Below are 23,485 nucleotides of genomic sequence, written 5' to 3' on the forward strand. Positions count from 1 at the left end.
AGCACTATGGCCTCTTCAGAGATCCAGAGCAGAGAGGATTCTCCTCGATGTTATCATGGGGTGGGTGTGGGATGCTGAGCCCTGAGGTAACTGGCTACACCTGAAGCCAGAAGGAGGCCAGAGACTTCGGAGAGATGGCACTTCCCAGGGTTTAAGGGACAGTGGGTCTTGTCTGCTCTCTGCCCTGAGAATGGTAGTGAGTGCTGTGCCTGGATTTACCCCTGCCTGGGGTTCTGATGCCGTCTAGAGCCACTGTGGCCATCCAGGGCCTGCTCAGTTTGCTAGGTGGTAAGCCAAAAGACCTATGTAACATCTCTTAGGAGTCTGGCTGCCATGGAACTACTTAAATTCAGGAGAGGGGACTTCAAGGTACCCTGAAGCAAGTATGGGTATCACAATTCACATACACATAATTCGTTAGTTTAAAAACAATACTCGTTAAGGGACAGCCTCAGCTATATGAGAACCTATCTCAAATGAAACAAAACAAAAAACAACTCAGTTATTACGAGGAAGGTGGTAAGGGACAGAAACTACAGTCCAGATCCTCCCTCATTCCCTGCAGAAAGCTGAGCCTCAACCTCCAGAAAGACCCCTGGCTTCCCATATCGTAGTAACAGCCTGCATTCATGGCCAGGCTGAGCCTGGCACCAAGACTGATTACCAAGAGTCAGTACTGAGGAGCCAGATCCAGACCTAAGCATGCTGAAATATGTTCGTTGCCAGATCTCTAAGAACTGGGGTTTTTCTCTTCTCTTCTAGAAATGAAAAGCTTTGGGGAAGGTGTTTAAGGGAGGAGTGGTCAATGTTCTGTTCCTCGATTAGTAAAATGTCCTTTACCTTAAGAAATAAACACAGGGAAACAGCTGGGAAGTGTGCGTGCGTGCGTGCGTGCGTGCGTGCGTGCGTGCGTGCGTGCATGTTGTTGTTGATGATGACAGCTATATCTGGTGGCCTCCTCAGTGATGCCTGGGGTAGAGCTGTAACGTCACTAGGATGCCCCAGAAGAGAGCACTTGTGTTAAGGTCATGAGTTGATGAAGACAAAGGAACAAGACGTGCATACTGCCTATACAGGAAGTGACAGGTGGCCAGGCTTCCAGTTCTCAGCCCAAGTTTTCCGTGATTTGGTCAGACTGAAGAACCAGCTTTAAGGCCAGAGTTGAACTATGTGGACACATGATCTTGTTCTCTTTATTTTTCCCTTCTCACCTAAGTCAATTTCTGCAGGAGAAAGCAAACTCCAGTAACACTACTTCTCAGGGCCTTCTGCCCTCGCATGCCCACTAATCTCAGGATCCCTCAACCTCACCCCTGCACCTACTTCTGAAGCCCAACTGCCGCTGCTTCACAGCACCTGATTGCTTCTTCTCCGCTCTGTCTCCACCAGAGTCTGAAGGAGGGCCTGACGGTGCAAGAGCGCTTGAAGCTCTTTGAATCCAGGGACTTGAAGAAAGACTAGCTGCGGCCTGTTCCACCTGACACATCCTTCCCAGCTGGTGGCAGCACAAGCCGAGTGTGGCTTTCATCTGCATCTGTGCTTTTCCCTGTTGCCGTCATTACTGTGGGTATGGATGCATGAGAGACTGCTGTGTGGGGTGTTGGCTCCATTCCCTTCCCTGGTGACTCCCACTTCCCAGTGTCCTTATCACAGCTTTTCACCGTGGTCTTCTCAGATTCGTCACGCTCAAGCAGTAGTGGGGAGGGCTTCCCCACCGACATCTGAGCAGGACCCCTTGTCCTCCCCACACTCACTGTCAGTATTAAGGCACAGCAGCCTGTTAATAAGCTAGCCCTGCCTCAGAGTAGACATGTGGGGACCTGCCAGTGGCTCCACTCTACCGCACACAGCTGAGCACCGCCCCTGCTGGTTAGAGCAGAGCCACCGAATGTTCTAGTCTGGCCTGGTTGTTGAGGGGCCTTAGATGGTGTCCAGCCTGCCCCCACTTCCTTTTGACCTGGGAGGACAGCATTTTGTATATGGCCCACTGATGCAGCTTAGAACCATACCCCAGATAATCCTGGCAGATCTTTCTCCACCTGGAAAATGTTGAAAGCAACCATTCCTATTTTGGTTTTGTATTAAATCTTGCACAAAAGCCCCGGCCGGCCCTCTCCTTCCTTCCTTCCTCCCTCCGCTCGTGCCTCCCTTGGTATGCTACCCTGGTGGCTGGGAATGGGACCTGCAGCTGCAGCTGCACCTTCAGGCTTGTCAAGTGTGATAACCCCTCCCCCTGGTCCTCAAGAGGAGACACATTGCTGGGGTTTAACCTGGGAAGTTGTCAGTGTCGCTTGGGGAAGGAATGAGAGGAGACCTGTATGTGAAGACGGGCTAGTAAGAACAGCAACATGTGCTTAGGACTCTTGATTTGTCTGAGCTCTGGAAGGTTCCCTTAAAGTGTCTGCTTCTCATGGAGCCATAAACTGGGAGCCTGTGCTAACAAGTTTGCTCTTCTAGCTAGCTGAGCAGGACCTTTCTAACTACCTAAAGCATTCCACAGTGTTTCTTTAAAAAACAAAAACTTAGCAGAGGTTTCTGTTCTCATTAAAAACATTCATACCATAAGATGCAGCACACAAGAGTCCCCGTGTCTGATGGGGGAGACAGTGGCTTCACAACTACATCCTGATGTCCTGAGCCCCAGGCCCCTGGCTCAAGCTTCCACTTTGTTAGTATTGAGTAGGTTAAGTGGTCTCTGCGTGCACAAGTTCAACTCATGTATGAATCCCCTCAGTTGGTCTACATGAGTTCTGTTCAAGGTCATCCACAGTGTCTAGCTGGCCTTGAAGTAGTCAGGCAAAACCCGCCAGATAACTGCGTTGTTTGTGACATATCCAAGTGTGCTACTGCCCCGCAGACAAGCTCTGGGCACATCCCCTTTGCACAAGTTTTAAAGTTCCTCACTAGCACAGTTACCATTTATGTTTTCAGCATCGGGCAAGTGAGATCTGTTGAAAACAAGCTGCTGCTGGAACTGTTTGGAGCTCAAGAGGGCCATGGAGCAGCATTGCCTGGCTGGGATGCAGGGGCTGTAGTCTGTGTTGAGGGCTGCTGTTCTCTCGGGTGTAATTCCTCTGCAGCTGTCCGGCTGCCCTCGGGACCCTTCAGCCCCAGTACCATCATCTTCCTGCCGTGCCACAGGGCCTTCTGAAGATGCCAAGCCTGTAGGTCAAAAGAACATTTACTTTTTGCTCTTCACCTTAAAACCCTTGGATATGACCTTTGCTAAGTACAGTACCTGGAAGTCAGAGGGAAGGGCTGGGAGATAAGCTGCACCTATCTCTTCTGCCACTCAAGCTTCCACTGAAAGCCCCCTTGCCATGATACAGCACACTCCACTCTAGCACTGATTTCATGTGTGGTGTTTGGCTTGTTGGCCAGATACTGAACTGGCACAGTACAGGGATGCCTGGATCATCTCCCACCACCCAAGCACTCTGAGCAGTAACACGGGATCAGGATGCATCTTGAGTTTCTTGGCAGTGACTTCTGGCAGAAGTGAACCAGGAAAGAAGCTGGTCTTCTGTGTCCCTGGTGGCCATATAGGCCCACTGAAGCATTTTACCTTGGACTGCTGCTGTCCTCTGTCAACTCCCTTCCCCCAGGCTGGGCTGGGCTCACTTTTGCCTGACCTTACAGGCATGCCATTGCCTAGAAAGAAGCTGAAGTTGGTATATTCCAGAGAGGAGGCATCGAACATGCAAGTAGAGTTGGTCCAGACATCAGTGGAGGAGGATGCTTGGCTAAGGATGGGGTAGTGTAGATGGGGTACAAGAAGACTCAGGCTGTTCCCAGCCCAGTCAGTGGCATGCTTCCCTATTTCATGGTGGGAGCAGCATTAAAATGAATAGACTTTAGAACTTCATTTTCTTTTTATTTCTTTTATTTTCTTATACATTTGTAATCTGCCAGCATGTGCAAGCAAACTGCCATTATAGGGAACTACTTGACATCATTTGACAAATGATGTGAACACATGCTTAAATTCTATCTTGCACATGATGTGGTGCCCAGTACCCGAGCAGAGAGCACATCTTTTCACAGAGGGCTGCAGATTCTCCAGTATGGCTGTGTCCACAGAGCCAGGGCCATAATGGGAGGCCCATTGTTTCAGGGAGAGCAGAGGCGGCCGAGACCTCATAAAGTAGGAAATCACCAGAGGGAAGGAGGCTGGGAGTGTGTGACTTCACTAAGGGAAAGCTAAAGTCAGAGTTGAACCTCCACTGGATCCATCAGAACACTGAACTAGATGTAGTGGTTTATGCCTGTACTCCTAGCTGGACTATGTGACAAGGCTCTGACTCAAAATACAGATGGGCTAAGTAAGGGTATATATAGCTTAATAATGATAGAGCAACCGACCTAGCATGTGTAAGGCCTAGGCTTCAACTACAGCATTACAAAGAGCACCCTTGTGAACTTGAGAACATGTGTCGAAAAGGAGACTGAGAAAGATTTGACTAGGCACAAACTGGTGTAAAAGGAAGGTATTTGATGGGATGTGTACTACTGTTAACTTCCCACAGAGGGAGATAGTGCACTGTCTTCTACCTGGTACTGCAGAGACCTGAGCCCGCTCCTCACCGCCGACACCTAGCTGGTGCCGAGAGAAGTGGCTGGATACCACACAGCCTGCCCTGTGTGTGTGTGAACTCGGGCATCAGTGCAGAGCTTCCTGCAGGCCGGTCCCACACACCAAGTGCTCTTTCTCCTGATCTCCAGCCATACCCTGGCTTCCAAGAACAGGCTGGATAAGCACCCAGAGGCCCCATGCAACCTGACATCAGGGAGAACTCTGGGGTCCCCACTCCTGCCTCCATGTGAGTATCCGGTGCAAGCTGCACACCAGTCAGCTGGCAGCTGCGGGTAGACTCAGCCCCCAAATGCACAGTGACACCCTGTCCCCAGACTCTGCTGGTGGAGGGGACACTAGTTACCTCCCAGGTGACTGGCTGCACCTTGCAGAGCAAGAGGGTAGCAGTTCTTGCTATGCTACAAAAAAAGTCATCTTCTCAGCTAGTAATAGACAACCAGTGCAGGGCTGCTGCATACAGCCTTTCTCAAGGGAGCACCCGGCATAGCACAGGGGGGCACTTGGCCTTTCCTGTATATCAGAGCAAGTAATGTTAAGTATTTCCAAGACATGACACAGGGATTTCGGTGCAAAGTTGGTGTGAGCTTTTAAAACATCTTGTCTAGACACCCCTTTAGGAGGCAGTGCTGGAGTTAGTGCAAACCCCCCTCAAGCATCAGAAGACCATGAGTTAGCTAGATACGGTGACTCACACATTTAATCCAGCACTTGGGAGGCAGAGGAGAGACAAGCTAAGTTCAAGACCAGCCTGGTCTACAAAGTGAGTTCCAGAAGTATCAGGGCTACATAGTAAAATCCTGTCTAAAAATAAAACAGCCCAAACAACAAAAAAGACAGCGTTAGTAACTAGTGTCTTTAAGGGTTTTACTTACTGGACAGATGTTTTGCAGAGTATCCTCTTAACCCACACTCAGGGCGAGCCCTTAGCAGTGCCCTGGTTCTTACTAAAAGCATTCTGAGACTTTCGTAGAGTCACTCAAGAAAAACCAGGAAGATGAATGAGGACTTTTTGGCACCCAGCCTTCAGGCTTCTTAGTGTATTTTGTTAGGGGAACTGGCTGGGGTCATAGGCTGCTTCAGGTCTAGGTGCCTAGCTTCTGACAGAGCTGCAGGGCTGGACTGTGTTCTGAGCAGCCTGACCACCAGTCGATACATGCCTGGCTATACACAGCATGGGAGTGCAGAAGCCCCTGGCTGTGTTTCTGCAACACTGGTAAGGAGCCAGCCAGCCCATCAGGAGAGAGTTTACAAACTGAAGGACTTCACATCCTCTCCAGTTTCTGTGGGTCACAGGTGAGTCTGGTGCGGCTCCCATGGTGGGGCAAGACTCCGTAGCCAGCCTTGGCCATAAAGAGGTGCGTGCAACTGTGAGAATCCTAGCTGACAGCCCACTCCAGCTTGCCAGTCAACATGCCCTTGGCTCATCTCTCCTATAGAAGTTAGTCATACCACACATCTAATTTTATTTTAGCTAGGAATAGATTGTAAAGAACACTAAAACCACTATTAGTTTCTATCACAAACTTCAATTTACATGGATTTTAAGTCACTTGTAAGATTTACCTTTGGTATTAATGCCAGGATTCAAAACCAGTTCTGTGGTACTTAACCCATGTGGCTTTCTGTAGGTGTGTTACGTAGAATATTAAACATCCCAGTCACAGTGGCTCCTTGACAATCAGAACTCTGGGTAACCTTCCATTACAGTGCTTGACTGGGGCTGGGCTGCACGTCTGCGAACAGGCACCTCCCAGGGCCACTTCGCAGCACTCACAGGCTTGGGCCATCTCACCCGCTATTTGGTTTCTGTTCTGATACGGTCAGTCTGGTTGCCAGACTAAAAATTACATGTAGAAGAAAAATGGAGCCTCACCGAGCCAGGGAGGCTGTGAGCACAGCTTCCCAGAACCAGCTTAGGCCTCAGTGTGTGTGCACAGGGTGTGGCCTTCCAGCAGATAAAGTGTCCCCAAATCCTCATTCAAACATTTTATGATTCAGTGTGAGGTGTTTCCTACAAAGTTTGTGGTCAGGTGTTCACTACAATTGAAATGTTAATTTGTAGAAATATTTATTCCTTTGTGTGACAAGCTAGAGTCCTTGGCTGTAGCTAACCATTTTTATTGTGTAAATACTGCTTGATTTTACATGAACTGTATCATAATAAACTATTTTTGCATTGCCCTCTGCATGCATATGGGTGCTGACTCAGCCAGCGAGGACCAGAACCTACAGTCCAGTCATAAACTCACTAGCAGCCCAGAAGTCACCTAAGTTTCTTACCTGCTGCTTTCCTTTTAGTTTCTCAGAGGTGTTTTGTTTTGTTTGTTTTTGTTTTCATATTTTCACACATAAGTCATAATATTTTATGTCTAGAACCTAAGGTACTTTGACTTGGTATAGAAATTTCAGGGGTTAAAATAATAGTAAAAAATTCCAGCAAGGATTCCTTCATTAATCAAGGTACTATAACTGTCTTATCATAACTGTCTTGTGTTTTTATTTTGTGGTGCTGGAGGACCCAGGGCCTCAGGCATGCTGGATAATCCCTCTACCACACAAGCTCTGGAGTTATAGCTCAGACTGGCCTCATCTTCAGTTCACTGAGTACCAGTGTGCACCACCACATCGGACCTGTCCTTCATGAATTTACTTAGAATATAATTATGCCCGTATTTTTTAAAGCATCATAATATAAAATAGACAACACAAAATTTAACAAAACAGTGTTTGCTAATTATGGTATATTCTTGGTGTTTGTTGGATTTTTTTTTTAACTTTTTGTTCATTAAATTTAGAATAATAAACTAGGCCACACATAATGGCAGCCAGCCTGGGCTACACAGCAAGACCCTATCTGTCCCCATAACCCCCCAAAAGATAACAACTGGTTTTTTTCCCAATATTGTCACAAACTTTATACTAAAAGTCTGTGAAACTGACTGGAAATACAAAAAAAAAAAAGTTTCTGCACCAATTAGAAATCAACTTTAGTTTATATTTATAAAACAGTAAAATGAAGATATTAAAATAATAAATATTTTTAGTATGTTATTGCAATTGTTTAGGGACTTTTCAGTAGCCCATTAAAAACTATTACAAACAAATGTATACAAAAAAGCTTTGGGGAACTAGCCTGATAAGACTGCAATTTAAAATTAGTTGGCAAGTTGATCACTCTTTCATTAAAATTTTAAAAATGGGGGAGGCACACCTTTAATCCCAGCACTTGAGAGGCAGACGTAGGTGGATCTGAGTTCAAGGCCAGCCTTGTCTATAGAGTGAGTTCTAAGACAGCCAGGGCTGTTACACAGAGAAATAACAACAACAGTCAAAAACCAGGAACAGAAAAAGAATCACCCTCCCCACCAAACTGATCACAGTAATTAAAGACTGACATTTCCCTAGGGCTGGGATTTCGATGAAGACATCTTTCCCCACTTCCATTCAAAAAATGGTACAAAGGATCTAGCCCAAGTAGTCCATTGAGAAAGAGGCACTTGGACTGGAAAAGAATAAGTCAAACTGTTCCTTTTGAATGAGTTCTGTGTATTGTTGATGTTAGCTATCAAGCGTGGGACAAATGGCTGAGAGGCACAGTAACGTATCAAAGAAGATGGTGGCCAGCTGCCGTCCTCCCCCAGCCCCCATCACTGAGTCCCTGTGGCTCCCCCCAGTACTCCTCCTCAACCTGCCCCACCCTAAACCTCTTCCTGGGGGTCGGGGGAACAGGGTTTCCACTTCCCTTCCCCTAGCCTGATCCTTCTATATCCCTTATATCCCTAATCCTCAGCCGTTTTGGTCTTGGTTTCTTGGTCAGTGGCTCCTCATCTTTAGCCTGCCAGCCATGTTCAGCCTAGACTCTGCCCTCCACCTGCTTTCGCCTTCATACTACAATAAAAATCTTCTCCATACTTTAGGAGTAGTTGTGTCCTCCTTTATTTCATTTTTTCATTCAGTTTACACTGCTGAATTCAGAAAGGTAGGATACAGGGCTCAATTGTATTTCTACACAGTAGCTCTGAAGACTGGAACATATTAAGCAATTCCATTTACAGTAACATACTCAAATAATACTCAAAACTACAAGCACTGATGTGAGATACTTAAGCCCCCCAAAAAAGGAAAAAAAAACAAACCCAAACCAGATGGGCTGGGCGGTGGTAGCGCACACCTTTAATCCCGGCACTTGGGAGGCAGAGGCAGGTGGATTTCTGTATGGCCAGCCTGGTCTACAGAGCAAGTTCTAGGACAGGCTCTAAAGCTACACAGAGAAACCCTGTATTGGGGTTATTAAAAAAAAAAAAAAAAAAAAAAAAAAAAAAAAAACTCAAACCAGATGGAAAAGACTTAAAACTATCAACACCAACATTAAAAGGTCAAAAATCCAAGCAAGTAGAGAAGTGTATTGAACAACCCTGGGCACTCGTGGTAAATTAAGCCCAAAGGTGGGAAAAGAGAAGGAGAAACAAGCATAGTTGATGCCAGGTTCCACCGTTCATCCAGACTGACTTCTGTTTTCACCTCAGCCCCTTCTCCAGCTTGGCCGTCCACCACCGCAGGCTGGGAACTAGCTCTTCATTTCCTAATGTTTTCCTTTTCCTTGGGATTCCAAGAACCTGGCTGCTTTCTATTAGGAATGTGTCGTCTCTTTGATGTGTAATTACTATTGTGTCTCCTTGGCTACCCAATAAATTTGTGAGTGAACAACAGAAAACTGACAAGCATCAAGAGAAAAGATATCCACACTCATGGGTCAGAAAACTCAAGATGGTAACCCCAACTTAATCTACAGGTTAACATAATCCCTATCAAAATCCTAGATGCTTTTTTAATTTTTTCCAGAAATTAGTGTGTTCATTTTAAGATTCACACGGAGATGTAAGAGAATATGTTGGAAACAGGATTCATGTTGCCAGTTCTCAAAACTTATTACTGCTGTTCTTACTAATCTAGACTGCTGCTGGCATTACCACATTGAGACAATGCAGAGCCCAGACATAAACCATTAAATGAATGGTCGGTTGGTTTTCAACAAACGTTTTAATACCATTCATTAGGGGAAATCATCTTAAACTGGTACTGAGACAAGTGAGATATCCACATGTACTATGCCCCTCAAAGTGGAGGTGGTAGTACATACATGTAATACCAGTACTTAGAAAGTGGAGGCAGGAATCTAAGGCCAGCCTCAGGGCCATACTAAGTTTGTGGCCAGCCTGGTCTAGTGAGACTGTCTCAAAACAAAAAAAGATAAATATATGAAGTAATATCACTTCACAAGTCTTCACACATTCCTGCAGGTAACAAGGCTACGTAACCCCTGACAGCCACAATGATGCCATGTGGATACCAGCCTTCTCCGGAAGGGATGGGGACAGGAATCAAGGAAGATACACACACCGTCAGGCAGATGACAGAGAGAAACAGGCTACTAGGAACCATGCTTTGATTTTTTTTTTTTTTTTTTTTTGGGAAGGTCTGGAAATAGTACCAGAGAGTAGCTGGGGTGTTTGGAAAACACACTAGCTAAAATAGACAACACAAAATTTAACAAAAGTGTTTGCTAATTATGGTATATTCTTGGTGTTTGTTGGATTTTTTTTTTTTTAACTTTTTGTTCATTGAATTTAGAATAACAAACTAGGCCAGACATAATGGCAGCCAGCCTGGGCTACACAGCAAGACCCTATCCGTCCCCATAACCCCTCAAAAGATAATGTTTTGTTTTTTTATTTATTTATAGTAGCCACCAGAAGGTGGGTACTGTACAGTGCTATTGCTCTCCCAGGGACTCCTGTATACACAGGGGTCTAAATAGCCATATACCTCCCCCACAATGTATTTTAAGAGTAGCCACATTTGAATGCAGCAGGCTAAGGCAGACAAGTAATAGTTTATATTCTAAAGTAATATTTATTGAAATGTGCCACCAGTCCAAGGTCCCCAGTGGCACTGTCACTCAAAGGAAATTTTGTGATCTCCCCCCACCAGAGCACACAGGAATTCACGAGCTCCAGAAGGAAAGGAACTTATCCAACATAACTACTTCTGAGTATTATACTTTATAGTTTCTGTTAAATCTTTTGGAAAATCAACATCAAGTTTGCTTGTCTTAACACTAAGTAAAAGGTAACATTTAAAAGGGTGAAAATAGCTGGGCATGGTGGCACATGCCTGTAATCCCAGTTCCTGAGGCAGAATCAGAGAGATCTCCGAGTTGAAGACCAGCCAGGGCTACATGGTCAGACTATCTTCCTGCCCCTCCCCCCAAAAAAGAAAGAAAACACCTGTATTGAGCAGCATCTGCTGCTAATGGTTCCATGAGCTAAGGGACACTTCATCTACTCAGACTGACTTTAAGGGGCCACATGGAGCCTGTCACACACACAAGCATGAACAATGACAAAATTAGCTCTTACGTCACTTGAGCTACTTGCATATAAAAACAAAGTAATTTGGAACATGTCACACAAATGCGAATGAGAAACTTGTTCCTCTGACTCCCTGGGATGCCCACAGCAGAGCTCACAGCCTGGGCAGCTCTTCTTACCTCCCTTGGTTGTCAGCTCCTGATCCATGACTGAGCAAAAAAGCCATGAGTCCACAGGTGCTAGAGCCGAGGTCACTTCTAAGTCACAGTATTGCTCTAATGTGAGGGACATGGAAAATTAAAGGCGCCTATACATAGTGCTCACCGGTGACTAACTGCCAGGCTACAAGGCCAATGGCAGAGGGTCAGTACTATCAGACATGTCGAGTGATGCCCAGAAGCCACTTGAAGAGGATGGCCTGCCTATCTAGACAACTACTGCTAGAGGACACCCTACAGCACTGCCCACTGTCGCCTCCTTCCTGACTTCTCATGGGGATGCGAGGACAAGAAGACTTATCAGCCCAGTGTACCCAGGACTGCCCCCTGCCAGGAAAGGCTTTTCCAAAGCAGGAGGGAACCTCACAAGAGCAAGCTGGAAGACTGAGCAAGACAGAGCAGGGTCAGTGCCCTCGCTGCTTCTGGGGGAAAAAGCTGTACTTGGTGGGGTCAAATTCTTCCCAGATGCGCTCGAACTCCTCCAGGAAGAGCCGCACATACTCAGTGTCCTCCATAATCAGAACGTTCTCACGGTTGTTCTGGATGGCCTGTGTGGTCCAATTGAGGGAGCCAGTGATGAGCACCTTCTTGTCAATGATGGCAAACTTATGATGCATGTAGCCGAGGTCCTGGTCATGCCGTACCTGTATACCTGTGGAGCCAAGGCAGCCTTTATTATGCCCATGCAGGTGCAGCTACCCCCAAGCTTGCTGATGTCCTCTGTTGACTCCACAGGGAAACCCAGGGGCTGTCCCAGGGTGGTACTGAGATGACAGGGAGAAGGCAGTCTGTCATCCAGGTCAGTACACAGAAAGCAAGGACTCTGGATGACACCAAACACTTCTCTGGGGAACAACCCACCCACACCAGCTCCACTAAGCCTGTGTCTAAATGCTACCTCAGAATCCTTAGAGAAAGGAGTCAGACATGTGACACACCCTTGCTGTTCTTGTCACTCACTGGATAGATAAGGGGGGGGGGATGATATGAGACAACAGAAGCCTACACAGGAAAGGAGTGCACGTTGACTTTGGCTGGCCAACTGGAATTACACCTCCCAGGGTGCCTCACTAGCTGAACAGAAAGAACTGTGCCACCTCCTAACCTGCTATCCTCACCAAAGTTCTGGCTTTGGCTTCCTTCCTTTTGAGGGTATGTTGTTTGGCAGGGATGTTGGGGTGAAACACAGGCCCCTCACATGCTGGGTAAGTGATCTGCCTGTCTTTACTGCGCTTCTGCCCTCACTCCATCCCAGCAAAGGCTGGCAGCATCACCTCGCTGCAGACCACCTTTAGTCAGTCCCCAGCAGCTAGTTCATGGCTTGGGCACGTTGCGCTGTCCCCGAATGCCTCTGTAGCTATCCTAGCCACTCACTTCATGATCTTTGTGAAGTTTTCCAGACCTTTTTGATTCATGCGTTTTCCTACAAGTACCTGACTGTACCAAACACGGACACATGGCACACTTGTTGATGGAACAATCTGGAACTCACCCAGCTGTGGCCAGAACATCAGTGGAAGTTCCATCTGTGACAGCAATTTGGTTCTTTCCAAATCTGAGGTTTTGTGACTCGCCAAAATCTAAATACAGTGACATCACCCATGCCCGATATCTCCTTGTCCACCCACCAAAATGGCCTGACTGGAGATCACCCTGTGACTGCCAGTGAGGGGACAGGGAGTCGCCATGGTGCTTCTGCTGTGGGTGAGACACAGCGGGTTGGTGCTATGGTGCTCTTCCCAATTTGCTGCCTGAAGCAGATCTGGTTTCCAAAGCCTACATTATCCCGGGGACTAGGAGGGCAGGCTGTGTGCAAGGAAAATTCAAAAGCACCGCAAAACCTGAACATTTCCCAGGGGCTCCCCAAACCTGTCAGTCACTGTAGGCACAATGATGAGGCTAGGCAAGTGTGTGGAGGGTTGGGGGGCACTGAGTCTTGGGTAAAGGAGGGATCTAGCAGTCCAAGTTTGCGTTCCTGCAGTGCCCACCACTTAAAAGAGGGCAAACAAGGGCCACGGACCAAGGGAGAGTAGAAATCATCACACCTGTTGCCTGGGCAGAGCTGCAGACTCCCCAAACACACTTGCGGGCCCAGAGGTGGCTGATCAGTATTCATCCGCCACACTGTAGGGTCCACTTTCCAGTGATCGCCCAGCCTAGTAGGAAACTCACTAATGACACTGACCACTGGTCACTCCTAGCTTCCCTGGGGCCCACGCAGAAGCAGCTGAGGGTCCTTCAGTGCTGACTGGGTTCAAACTGATTTAAGCTTTACCTTCCATGCCTTCGCGGCCTGCAACAATCACAAAAATTGATTGCATCTACACACGCCTCCCCTCCAAGGTCAGAGCCTAGGAACAGGTGGGAATTCCTGCACACCTTACTCTAGACATGGGAAATGACATTCTATAAACCCTGGTTCCTTGGCCAGCTCACCCGCGCCTGCTGCCTGCCTGCCTCCACCTTCTCCCTGAAAAGCTACCTGTTCTAGACCAGTCGGCTGGGGCATCCACTAAGTCCTCAGCCACCTCAGCCCCTCCTCTAGGGAACACCTCCGGCGGCGGCGGCGGTTTACCTGCCTTGCGCAGCAGGCCGATCTGCGAACCGTTGAGGGCCATGTAGTCGCAGTCGGTGATGACCCGCACGCGCACCCCGCGCTGGTGCAGCAGCTGCACCGCACGGCCCAGCTGCGGGCTGGAGAAGGCGAAGAGGCAGAGCTCCAGACTGGAGCGGGCGGCCAGCAGCGCGCGCAGCAGACGGCTCAGCGAACTCTCGCTGTGCGGGAGACTGCACGGGCAGCCCGAGGAGGGCCCGGAGGGCAAGCCTGGGGTCTGCAGGAGGGCCTCGGTGCAGGTCACCTGCGACGGGAAGAAGAGCACCTCGCGCCGTGGCCGCCGCCCGGCCAGCAGCCAACGCACCAGCCACGGCAGCGCCTCTAGGGCCAGCGCGAAACCCGCGCCGGCCGCGACCACCAACCGCCAACTCGAGAGCCCCATGGCCACCAGCTCAGAGGTCGGCGCGGGCATCGGGCGCTTGCGCGTGCTGGACACACACCAACCCGTCCCCGCCCCCAACTCCCCCCCGCGTGCCACGCCCCCCTGCGCTGGACCGCCCCCAGCCAACAGCTGGGTTAGCTCCTAGCTGCTAGGCTATCCTCGGCACGCCTACCCTGCTAACAGTTATTTATGTGCCAGGGATCACAGGCTAGTACCATCACCAAGCCAGCCACACACTGCAAGACCCCCCTCCTCCGCCCCGCACCCACTTCTGCTACGACCCAACCACCCCTAACCAACTCATCACCCTGGGCCGTACCTGTGCCCACGGTTGACCATTTCCCTGGCTCTATCTAAGCTGGAGGCACTCTCAGGGCACACCTTCTTACCCCAGGCCCTTAAATTTTGGGCGATAAAGAACAACAGGTAGATCAACTCAGGGCCCTTGAAACGGGGTAATGATAACGATGGTGGTCAACTCCGCATAGGCCAGGTGAAGATCAAAACCAGGATGTGAAAAAACCAATGGGTGATAGAGCAGATCAAAACTTCAGGGACTTCCTCGCCATGAGAGTATGTACAGTGATGTTCCCCTCTGCCTAGGGAACTTTTCAATTTTGAGGGAACTTAATTCCCCTACACAGATTCGTGCATCTTATGTACCTGCTGACAACACTGTTGAACTCTGGGTAAAACGGGCTTCTGAGAAATGTGCCACCTAGAAGTTCCCACCCTGGAGAAGGCACAGGGAAGAGGACAACAGAGAGAAAAATCCTACACCTCCAGCCGTCTGGGCCGAGGCTGTTGCCGCTGGCCTGTGCTCAGGAGCACACACAGGCTTGCTTCCTTGCGTTGTCTAATTAAACTTGACTGCTCGAACCATTCCTGAAGACACTCCCCACACAAGACACCCCCCCCAGACCCCCTCCCTTAGGCACAGGGTGGAGAGGGCCATGGGCAGCTTTACAGGCACCTGGTCTGCATTCACGGGGAGAAAAGCCAGGGCAGCAGGTATTCCTAGGCGGGGAAATTAGCCCAGCTGGTCTCGAAGTGAGGACCCTCAGCGCCTGCTCTGTTCCACTGAGGGCTGGGTCATCCTGGGGTCCTGTGAGAACAGCGGGGAAGGGGTGCTGACCTGCACCTAGAAATTCAAAGACCAGAGACGGGGTCGGAAGCAGGACGCTTCAGCCAGTGACGGACCTCCCCAGGGAACCCGCCAGGCTCTGGGAAACTGCAAAGGTCCGTGCAGCCAGCCGCGTTGCCCAGAGTTAAAAGGCCAATGGCTGGAGGGGGTAATGCTTAGAAACAGAAGGAAGGGTGGGGTCTTGGGCTGCTCAGAGATTCCAGTGAGAACTCCTGCGTTCAGTCTCATGTCTATAGGAATATGCCTAAGTATGCCCATGGTGACATACATGACCCACTTCTGCCCCAGGAGAAGGTCCAGAACCAGCCCAGCAGCGGTGAGGCTCTGGAGGGAGCACTGACTAGAAGCCATCCTGGGTCCTAATGCCTGCCATGTCTACTGGGTCTCAAGCCGGCTTCCCCTGAGATAGGATGGTTGTTCTGTTTTGGGGGCTCCTTTGCCTTATACCTATGGTCTGCCTTTGTTTCTGCCCCACTGGTATTTCTAGTTTTTGGTTCTAAAGACATGGGCAAACTAAGAAAGAAACAAGCTGCTACCAACATTTACTGAGTTACCTTAGATGGCTGCTTTTCATAGTTTTCTTCTGTTTGAGGGCTCCTAAGTCACAGGAACTCATATTATTCTGCAACTTGATATCTTTTTTCAGATTAAAAAAAAAATACTTGTTAGCTTTTCAGGTTGTCTGCCTCCGTCTGTAGACATACACAAGATGCTTTAATCCCAGCCCTGAGGAGGCAGAGGCTGGTGGATTTCTAAATTCAAGGTCAGTCTGGTCTACAGAGTAAGTTTCAGGACAGACAGAGCTACACGGAAAAAACCTGTCTCAAAAACTTAAAAAAAAAAAAAAAAAAAAAAAAAAAAAACTCTAAAATCCAGGTGTGCCTCTTAAAGTAATTACAGCTGGACTTGGTAAAAGCTAGTATTCCTTCAAAAAGAAAGCTAGGCAAACTCACTGGGAAGGTCACCTGGAGCCAGCCTTTCATCCCATGCAATTACGTCCTAATTGCATGAGACCTCAAGGTTTTCTGGAAAACTGGGGAGTTCAGGCTAAACGCTAAAACTGGGGAGGGAGTCCACCCACACAGCAAGAAAAAGGGTGATACATATGTTGAGTAAGGGCCCCAAATATTGCTTAACACCGCCTTGAGAAAACCTGCAACAAATGATGAGTTTGTTACTGTTACGTTTCATGGTATTTAAAATTTTATAATGGAGAGAAAATTATATATAAAAGTTAAAATGGCTAAATGTAATCACACATGTCTAGCTCTCTGAATACTCCCCCTTCTCTTGGTCTTGCCCTCACCCTTCAAGGTCATGGATATCTTTGAAGCTCTTTCTGAAATGTAAACTTTCTCTCAGGATCTGTAAGACCATTGGGGAAGAGACTGTTAAAAACCTGTTCCAAGCAGAAAGAAGTCAGCTTAAAATTTATAACAAAAAGGTTAGTAGTTAAAAGTCTATCTACACACAATCTTAATTTGCTACAGCATGACACATGTGTCACTTGGATTCAACTCATGTTTAGAAAATAGAAACAGTAAGCTAGGAGGGAAAATGTTTAAATGGATACAAAATAGATGCTTATGTTTTTGGTTTAAGAAATGTTAAAATCAGCTGGGCGATGGTGGCGCACGCCTTTAATCCCAGCACTCGGGAGGCAGAGCCAGGGATCTCTGTGAGTTCGAGGCCAGCCTGGACTACCAAGTGAGTTCCAGGGAAGGCGCAAAGCTATGCAGAGAAACCCTGTCTCGAGAAGAAAAAAAAAAAGAAATGTTAAAATCTTGGAGAAGATTCCTTTTTTCCTAAGAATAAAAACTAACAGATGAGGCCTAGAGGCAGTGGAGTACACCTTTAATCCCAGCACTCGGGAAGCAGAGCCAGGCAGATCTCTGTGAATGCGAGGCCAGCCTAGTCTACAGACAGGCACCAAAACTACACAGAGAAATCTTATCTCGAAAAACAAAAACAACAACAACAAAGCTTAAAGCCAAGTCACAGAAGGTCTGAGTAAGTTATACAGGGTTAAAATGATCCATGTTAGGGGCTGGAGAGACGGCTAAGAGGTTAAGAGATTCCCAGCACCCACATGACAGCTCACAATTGTCTGTAACTCCATTTCGAAGGGATCTGATGCACTCACACAGGCATACAATTCAGTCAAAGCACTAATGCACAGAAAATAAAAATTAAATCTTTTTTTAAAAAAGAATGTACGTTTGATGATTACAATTTACAATTCCCTAAGATTATAATGGTCTATTCCTGCTAACAAAAACTGACTTAAAGATTTATGTCTAGGGGCTGTAGAGATGGCTCAGAGGTTAAGAACACTGGCTGCACTTCCAGAGGTCCTGAGTTCAGTTCCCAGCAATCACATGGTGACTCACAGCCATCTGTAATGAGATCTGGCACCCTCTTCTGGCCTGCAGGGACACATGCAGACAGAACACTATATACATAATAAATAAATCTTAAAAAAAAAAAAAAAGATTTATGTCTAATCACATATGTTGTTTTCTAACTTTGTTAATCTCTGAGTATCTGGAGAAACTGGGTCATATAAAAATTAAATTTGCTGGACATGGTGGCACACACTTAATTCCTAGCACTCAGGAGACAGAGGCAGAGGCAGGCAGATTTCTGTGAGTTCAAGGTCAGCCTCGTCTACAGATTGAGTTCCGGGACAGCCAGGGCTACACAGAGAAACCCTGTCTCCAACAACAACAAAATTATATTTTGTAAAGGTACATTATAAAAGTATCCGGAAAATGAGGTTCCCAGCCTCAACATGGACTGTATCTATAGTTTAAAAGTTTATTTTGATACTAAAAGGGCTTCAAATCAAAATGTAATTTTTAAGGCTCAAATTCTTAAAAGGGATAAAATTATAAAATCCTAATCTTACTAATTTATTGTAAACTGTTAAAGATAATTAAGATATAAAGGTTAATGATCAGTCACCTTATAAATGATCAAATTCTTTAATGTGCTCAGAACTACGTTTGTAGTCATGCTAAGTAAAAATATAATTCATTTACAAGCTTGGAGGGAGAGACCAATTTACATCTCCCATTATATAGTCTTCTGTGTGTGTTGTCAAAGTTAAACCTAAAGCAACTACCTCAAAACAAATTTAAAGTAACCTTAAAGATTTTTGACGTATAGTAATATTCAAAATCAAGGATATTTTTAAATAGTTATAAAAACTTTTTGAATGCTTGAATAAAATGGGTAAAGCGTACCACACACTCGAATGGCAGGACACCCCCAGCTCAAGTAACGCACACTTTCCCTTGGGCAGGATCAGATCCTACCAAGAAAACAACATGCTAGTCTCTTTGCAGGGTAAGGATGCAGGGGAATTAGAGCTGCCAGAAGTCTGCTGCTCCTGTCTCTGGCTTTGTGGGTCTGACCAGGAAAGTGTCCTCCTTATCTATAGGGAAGATAAATTGCTCCTCATGTCTCACATGGCAGGAGGATGAATTCTGTGGCCCAGTGGAGGATCTTGGAGTCTGTACCCACATCCTGAACATCTAAACAACAGAGACAAAGAGTGACGACTCTGCCCTTGATGTCTCCCAGACTGACATATCAGGACGCTGTGAACAGTGGGACCCTGTACCTAAGCTGACCACTTGATTGGGATGGGACTTGCATGCTAGTTCAATTGGCCATGACCCTTCACCCTGGGTTTCACTTCTTCCTCTTAGAAAGCCAGGCATGGTGATGCACACCTTTAATCCCCACATAGGCAAGCAGATTATACAATTGCGTTTAACAAACAAACAAAGCACTCTTTACTGGGGACCCCAGAACCACCACACTTTGTCGACAATCCAGAGAGGACAGTTGCCACCAAAGAATGCAACAACGCCCAGCAAAGACAAGACCAGATATCAACACCTAGAAACACCTCAACAATCATAACTCCAAATGCTTAGACCCCAGTGCAAAAACACAAACATAAACAGTCAAGACAATATGCCTCCCCCAGAACCCTGTATCCTGTCTGAGCACTAGGGATTAAAGCTGGATGTCAGCAACTACAGAAAGCATATAAACCCATGGAAACTGAACAGCTCACTCTTGGATGAAAAATGGGTCAATACAGAAATCAAGAAGGGAATAAACTTTCAGAATTGAATGAAAATGAAAACACAACATCTCCCAAACCATGCACAACAATGAAGGCAGTTCTAAGAGGAAAGTACATAATGCCAAGTAACTACATCAAAAAATCTGAGCTGTCTCATATTAGCAACTTAATGGCCCACCTGAAAGATATGTAACAAAAAGAAATCACACCCACAAAGAGTAGATAGCAAAAGTAATCAGACTCAGGACTAAAATCAATGAAATAGAAATAAAAACAATTCAGGAATCACTGAAGTGAAGAGTTGGTTCTTTGAGAAAATTGAAAGATTGACAAAACCTTGCCCAGATGAACTAAAAGATGGAGAGAGAAGATCCAAATTAATAAACTGAGAGACGACAAGGGGAACATTATAACAGATACTGTGGTGGTATTTTGTATTTTGTGTATGCCTGAAGATCAGAGGGCAAATCCAGCCACTAGTTAGCCATAGAGGCCAGGCAGTGGTGGCACACACCTTTAATCCCAGCACTTAGGATCTCATGCCTTTCCTACTAGTAATTGGGAGGCATACACCTTTAATTCCAGCACTAGGGAGGTTGAGACAGGAAGTGATATGGCTGGGCAGAGAAAGGAATATAAGGTGGGAGGGGACAGGAACCCAGTCCTTTTCAGCTGAGGAGTTGGTGAGGTGAGAACTGGCTGTGGCTTGTTCCTTTGTCTCTCTGATCTTCCAGCATTTACCCCAATATCTGGCTCCAGGTTTTTATTAAGACCAATTAGGATTTATGCTATGGATAGGAAATACAGGGACTGATAAGAACATAATTTTAAAATCTATTATCAGCCAAACTATAAAACCTAAAAAACAAAATGACAAAATATTATAGCATGAATCTAAAATCAAACCTGAGCCAGGTATTGGGGTGAACACTGGAAGATCAGAGAGACAGAACAGGCCACAGCCACCTCACCTTGCCAGTTCCTCAGCTGATCCTGTTTCCTCAGACTGGAAGCCTCTGAGTCCTCATCCAGAATGAATCTCAGCTGAACTGCTGCTCCAAAGCCTGAAACCTTAACCAGCTAAAAGCTTCTAGTTTCTGGTCTTCACACCTTATATATCTTTCTGTTTTTGCCATCACTCCCTGGGATTAAAGGCTCACTTCTTGGGATTAAAGGCATGTGTCCCCATGCCTGGCTGTTTCCAATGTGGCCTTGAACTCACAGAGATCCAGAGGGATTTCTACCTCTGGAATGCCAGGATTAAAGGTGTGAGTGCCACCATTTTCTAGCCTTTGTATCTAGTGGCTGTTCTGTCTCTGACCCCAGATAAGTTTATTGGGGTGCACAATATTTTGGGGAACACAATACCACCACAAAAATATTTCTTTATATATAAGACCTACTGGGCTGGAGAGATGGCTCAGAGGTTAAGAGTACTGACTGATCTTCCAGAGGTCCTGAGTTCAATTCCCAGCAACCACATGGTGGCTCACAACCATCTATAGTGAGATCTGGTGCCCTCTTCTGGCATGTAGGCATATATGCAGGCAGAACACCACATAATAAATAAATAAATAAATAAATAAATAAATAAATAAATAAATAAACAAACAAACAAACTCTTAAAAAAAAAGCCCTAACAAAGTTAAATCAAGATCAAATCAGCAATTTAAACAGACAAATAACACCTAGTGGAAAAAAAAGCAGTAATTAAAGGTCTCCCAATTAAAAAAAAAAAGCCAAGGCCAGATGGATTCAGCATAGAATTCTACCAGACCAAAGCCACACAGCAAAATCCTGTCTTCAAAAAAACAAAATAACAAAAAAGAATGCACATAAATCAATATGTATCAACCTGTACAAAACTCAAACTCCAAATAGGTCAAGAACATCAACATAAGACTAGATCCCCTGCACAAAACTCAAACTCCAAATAGGTCAAGGACATCAACATAAGACTAGATCCCCTGAATCTGACAAGAAAAAACTGTGAAATGAGGTTGAACTCATTGGCACAGGAAAAGACTTTGTAAGACACCAATAGCACAGGCACTAAGAACAGCAATTAAATGGGACCCCGTAAAGCTGAACAGCTTCTGTATGGCAAAGTGGTAGGCCACAGAATGTGAAAAGATCTTTACACATCTGATAGAAGGCTAATATCCAAGAAATATAAATAACTTAAAAGTAAACAACAAATAACCCAATTAAAATTGGGTACAGATCTAAACAGATTTCTCAAAAAAGAAAAAACACAAATGACTGAGAAGCACGTAAAGAAATGTTTAACATGCTTAGTCATCAGAGAAATGCAAATCAAAACTACTTTAAGATTTCTTACACTAGTCAGAATAACCAAGATCAATAAAATAAATGACAGCCATGCTGACAAGGATGTGGAGTAAGGGGAACACTCATCAATTGCTGGTGGAAGTGCGAACTTGTACAGCCACTATGGAAATCATTATGGCAGTTCCTCAGGAAGATGGGAATAGATCTACCTCAAGATCCAGCTATACCACTCTTGGACATAGAATCAAAGGACTCCACATCCTACTACAGGGACACTTGCTCAACTTTGTTCATTGCTGATCTATTCATAACAGCCAGAAATGGAAAGCAGCCTAGATGTCCATCAGTAATGGATGGATAAAGAAAATATGGTACATTTACACAAGAAAATTTTATTTAGCTGATTAAAAATGAAATTAGGGCAGGGCGGTGGTGGCACACACTTTTAATCCTAGCACTCAGTAGGCAGAGGCAGGCAGATCTCTGTGAGTTGGAGGCTAGCCTGGTCTACAGAGTGAGTTCCAAGACAGTCAAGACTATACAGAGAGACCCTGTCTCAAAAAAAACAAAACAACAAAGTGAAATTAGAAAATTTGCAAGTAAATGGATGGATATAGGGGAAAAAAAACATTCTGAGTGAGGTAACCCAGACTCCAAAAGACATATTGTATGTTTTCTCTATGTGGATGTTAACTTTTAAGTCTTTGAAAGATATGTATTCTACAATCTGGACAACCATAGAAGGTGTATCAAGTAAGGGACTAGGGGGGGAGAAGAGGATCTCCCAAGGAAGGGGAAATAGAATGTATAGTTATGGAGAGGTGCTGGGGGAGACTGGAGTGGGAGGATTAAATGGGGAGGGAATAGAATAGAGGGTTAAAGAAGGGAATATGGGGATAGACAGCTAACACTAAGGGCCATTGGAGGCCTCACATGGAAACCTACTACTGTAGACGCTCCCCAAAATATACACGAACATGAAAGAAATCTAAATAGAATCAGCAAATAACAGGGAAACAGACATCCTCCACCACCCAGTAACAGGAACAGGTTACATCTAGTTGAGTTGTTGGCCAAAGGGGCCCTAAGGGAAACCCCAGACATATCAGGCTATTGTCAAGGCTATTGGTGATGGTAAGTCCCTATTGCTGAAGACAACACATATCGAATACAAAGCTGGAAGGTCCTCTTCACATTACCAGAGGAGGAAGATTACCATCAACCCAGCTACAAACTCCACCATCTACAAAAGTGTCCTGTCTGCAAGACAGGCTGGTGAAACACTGGTACAGACATTGTGGGAGTAACCAACCACTCTCTGATTGGATTCAAAACCCACTCCATGAGATGCAGCCCATGCCTGACACTGCTAGGGTGGCCAAGAACCTGAGATGGACAGGCCACAGGCCTAGGGGAAAACCGAATACTACTGTTCTGCTAAAGGAACGTAACAATGATATGACTCCTAATGGCATCCTGCTCTGCCCATGATCAGCGTCCAACTCAGCCATCATCAGAAAAGCTTCTTGCAGGAGATGGGAACTAACACAGAGACCCACAACTGAACAATGTGCAGAGAGTGAGAGCGAGATCGGAGCACTCACTGGAATGTTTTCATCCAATCCTCCCCCCTCAGGGTTCAAAGACCTATGAGGAAGAGGAAGCAGAAGGATTTTAAGAGCCAGAGGTTGTTGTAAAATATTATTTTAAGATGTTACATTTGTTTATGCTGTGGAACATTTGTTTAATGATGCAAAGATGTGTTGCATTC

At 46.0% G+C, this 23,485-nt stretch overlaps 2 protein-coding genes across 10 annotated transcripts in view; one reads left to right on the top strand and one right to left on the bottom strand.

The window, feature by feature from the left end:
* Positions 1 to 6,780, top strand: part of LOC114682562 (myosin phosphatase Rho interacting protein) — a 118,755-nt gene extending 111,975 nt beyond the window's left edge. For 5 of the 8 annotated variants that reach the window (XM_028856490.2, XM_028856484.2, XM_028856487.2 and 2 more), the window contains one exon: positions 1,390 to 6,780. In XM_028856490.2, the coding sequence (XP_028712323.1) occupies positions 1,390 to 1,461 (72 nt within the window). In that variant the 3' untranslated portion in view covers positions 1,462 to 6,780. The remainder of the gene's footprint in view (positions 1 to 1,389) is intronic. The other 3 variants (XM_028856491.2, XM_028856485.2, XM_028856486.2) reach the window with 2 other exon arrangements.
* Positions 6,781 to 10,066: 3,286 nt separating this feature from the next.
* Positions 10,067 to 14,193, bottom strand: Pld6 (phospholipase D family member 6). 2 transcript variants are annotated; one of them, XR_005090374.1, is made up of 2 exons: positions 13,666 to 13,752; positions 10,067 to 11,835 (listed from the first exon to the last, which is right to left on the bottom strand). XR_005090374.1 is itself a non-coding variant. In XM_028856523.2 (2 exons), exons 1-2 carry the CDS (start codon positions 14,177 to 14,179, stop codon positions 11,588 to 11,590), a joined length of 669 nt encoding a protein of 222 aa, XP_028712356.1. In that variant the 5' UTR covers positions 14,180 to 14,193; the 3' UTR covers positions 10,067 to 11,587. The 2 variants fall into 2 exon arrangements, 1 of the variants encoding a protein (XP_028712356.1); XM_028856523.2 differs by lacking the exon at positions 13,666 to 13,752 and adding an exon at positions 13,759 to 14,193.
* Positions 14,194 to 23,485: the final 9,292 nt, after the last annotated feature.

The sequence above is a fragment of the Peromyscus leucopus genome, chromosome 8b (assembly GCF_004664715.2).
Source record: "Peromyscus leucopus breed LL Stock chromosome 8b, UCI_PerLeu_2.1, whole genome shotgun sequence".
Lineage (NCBI taxonomy): Eukaryota > Metazoa > Chordata > Mammalia > Rodentia > Cricetidae > Peromyscus > Peromyscus leucopus.

Coding starts and splice junctions, on each gene's coding strand:
- Pld6 (XM_028856523.2), bottom strand. CDS start 14,179: ATGGGGCTCTCGAGTTGGCGGTTGGTGGTCGCGGCCGGCGCGGGTTTC. Junction 11,836..13,758: donor CGGCCTGCTGCGCAAGGCAG/GTAAACCGCCGC, acceptor TTGGCTCCACAG/GTATACAGGTACGGCATGAC.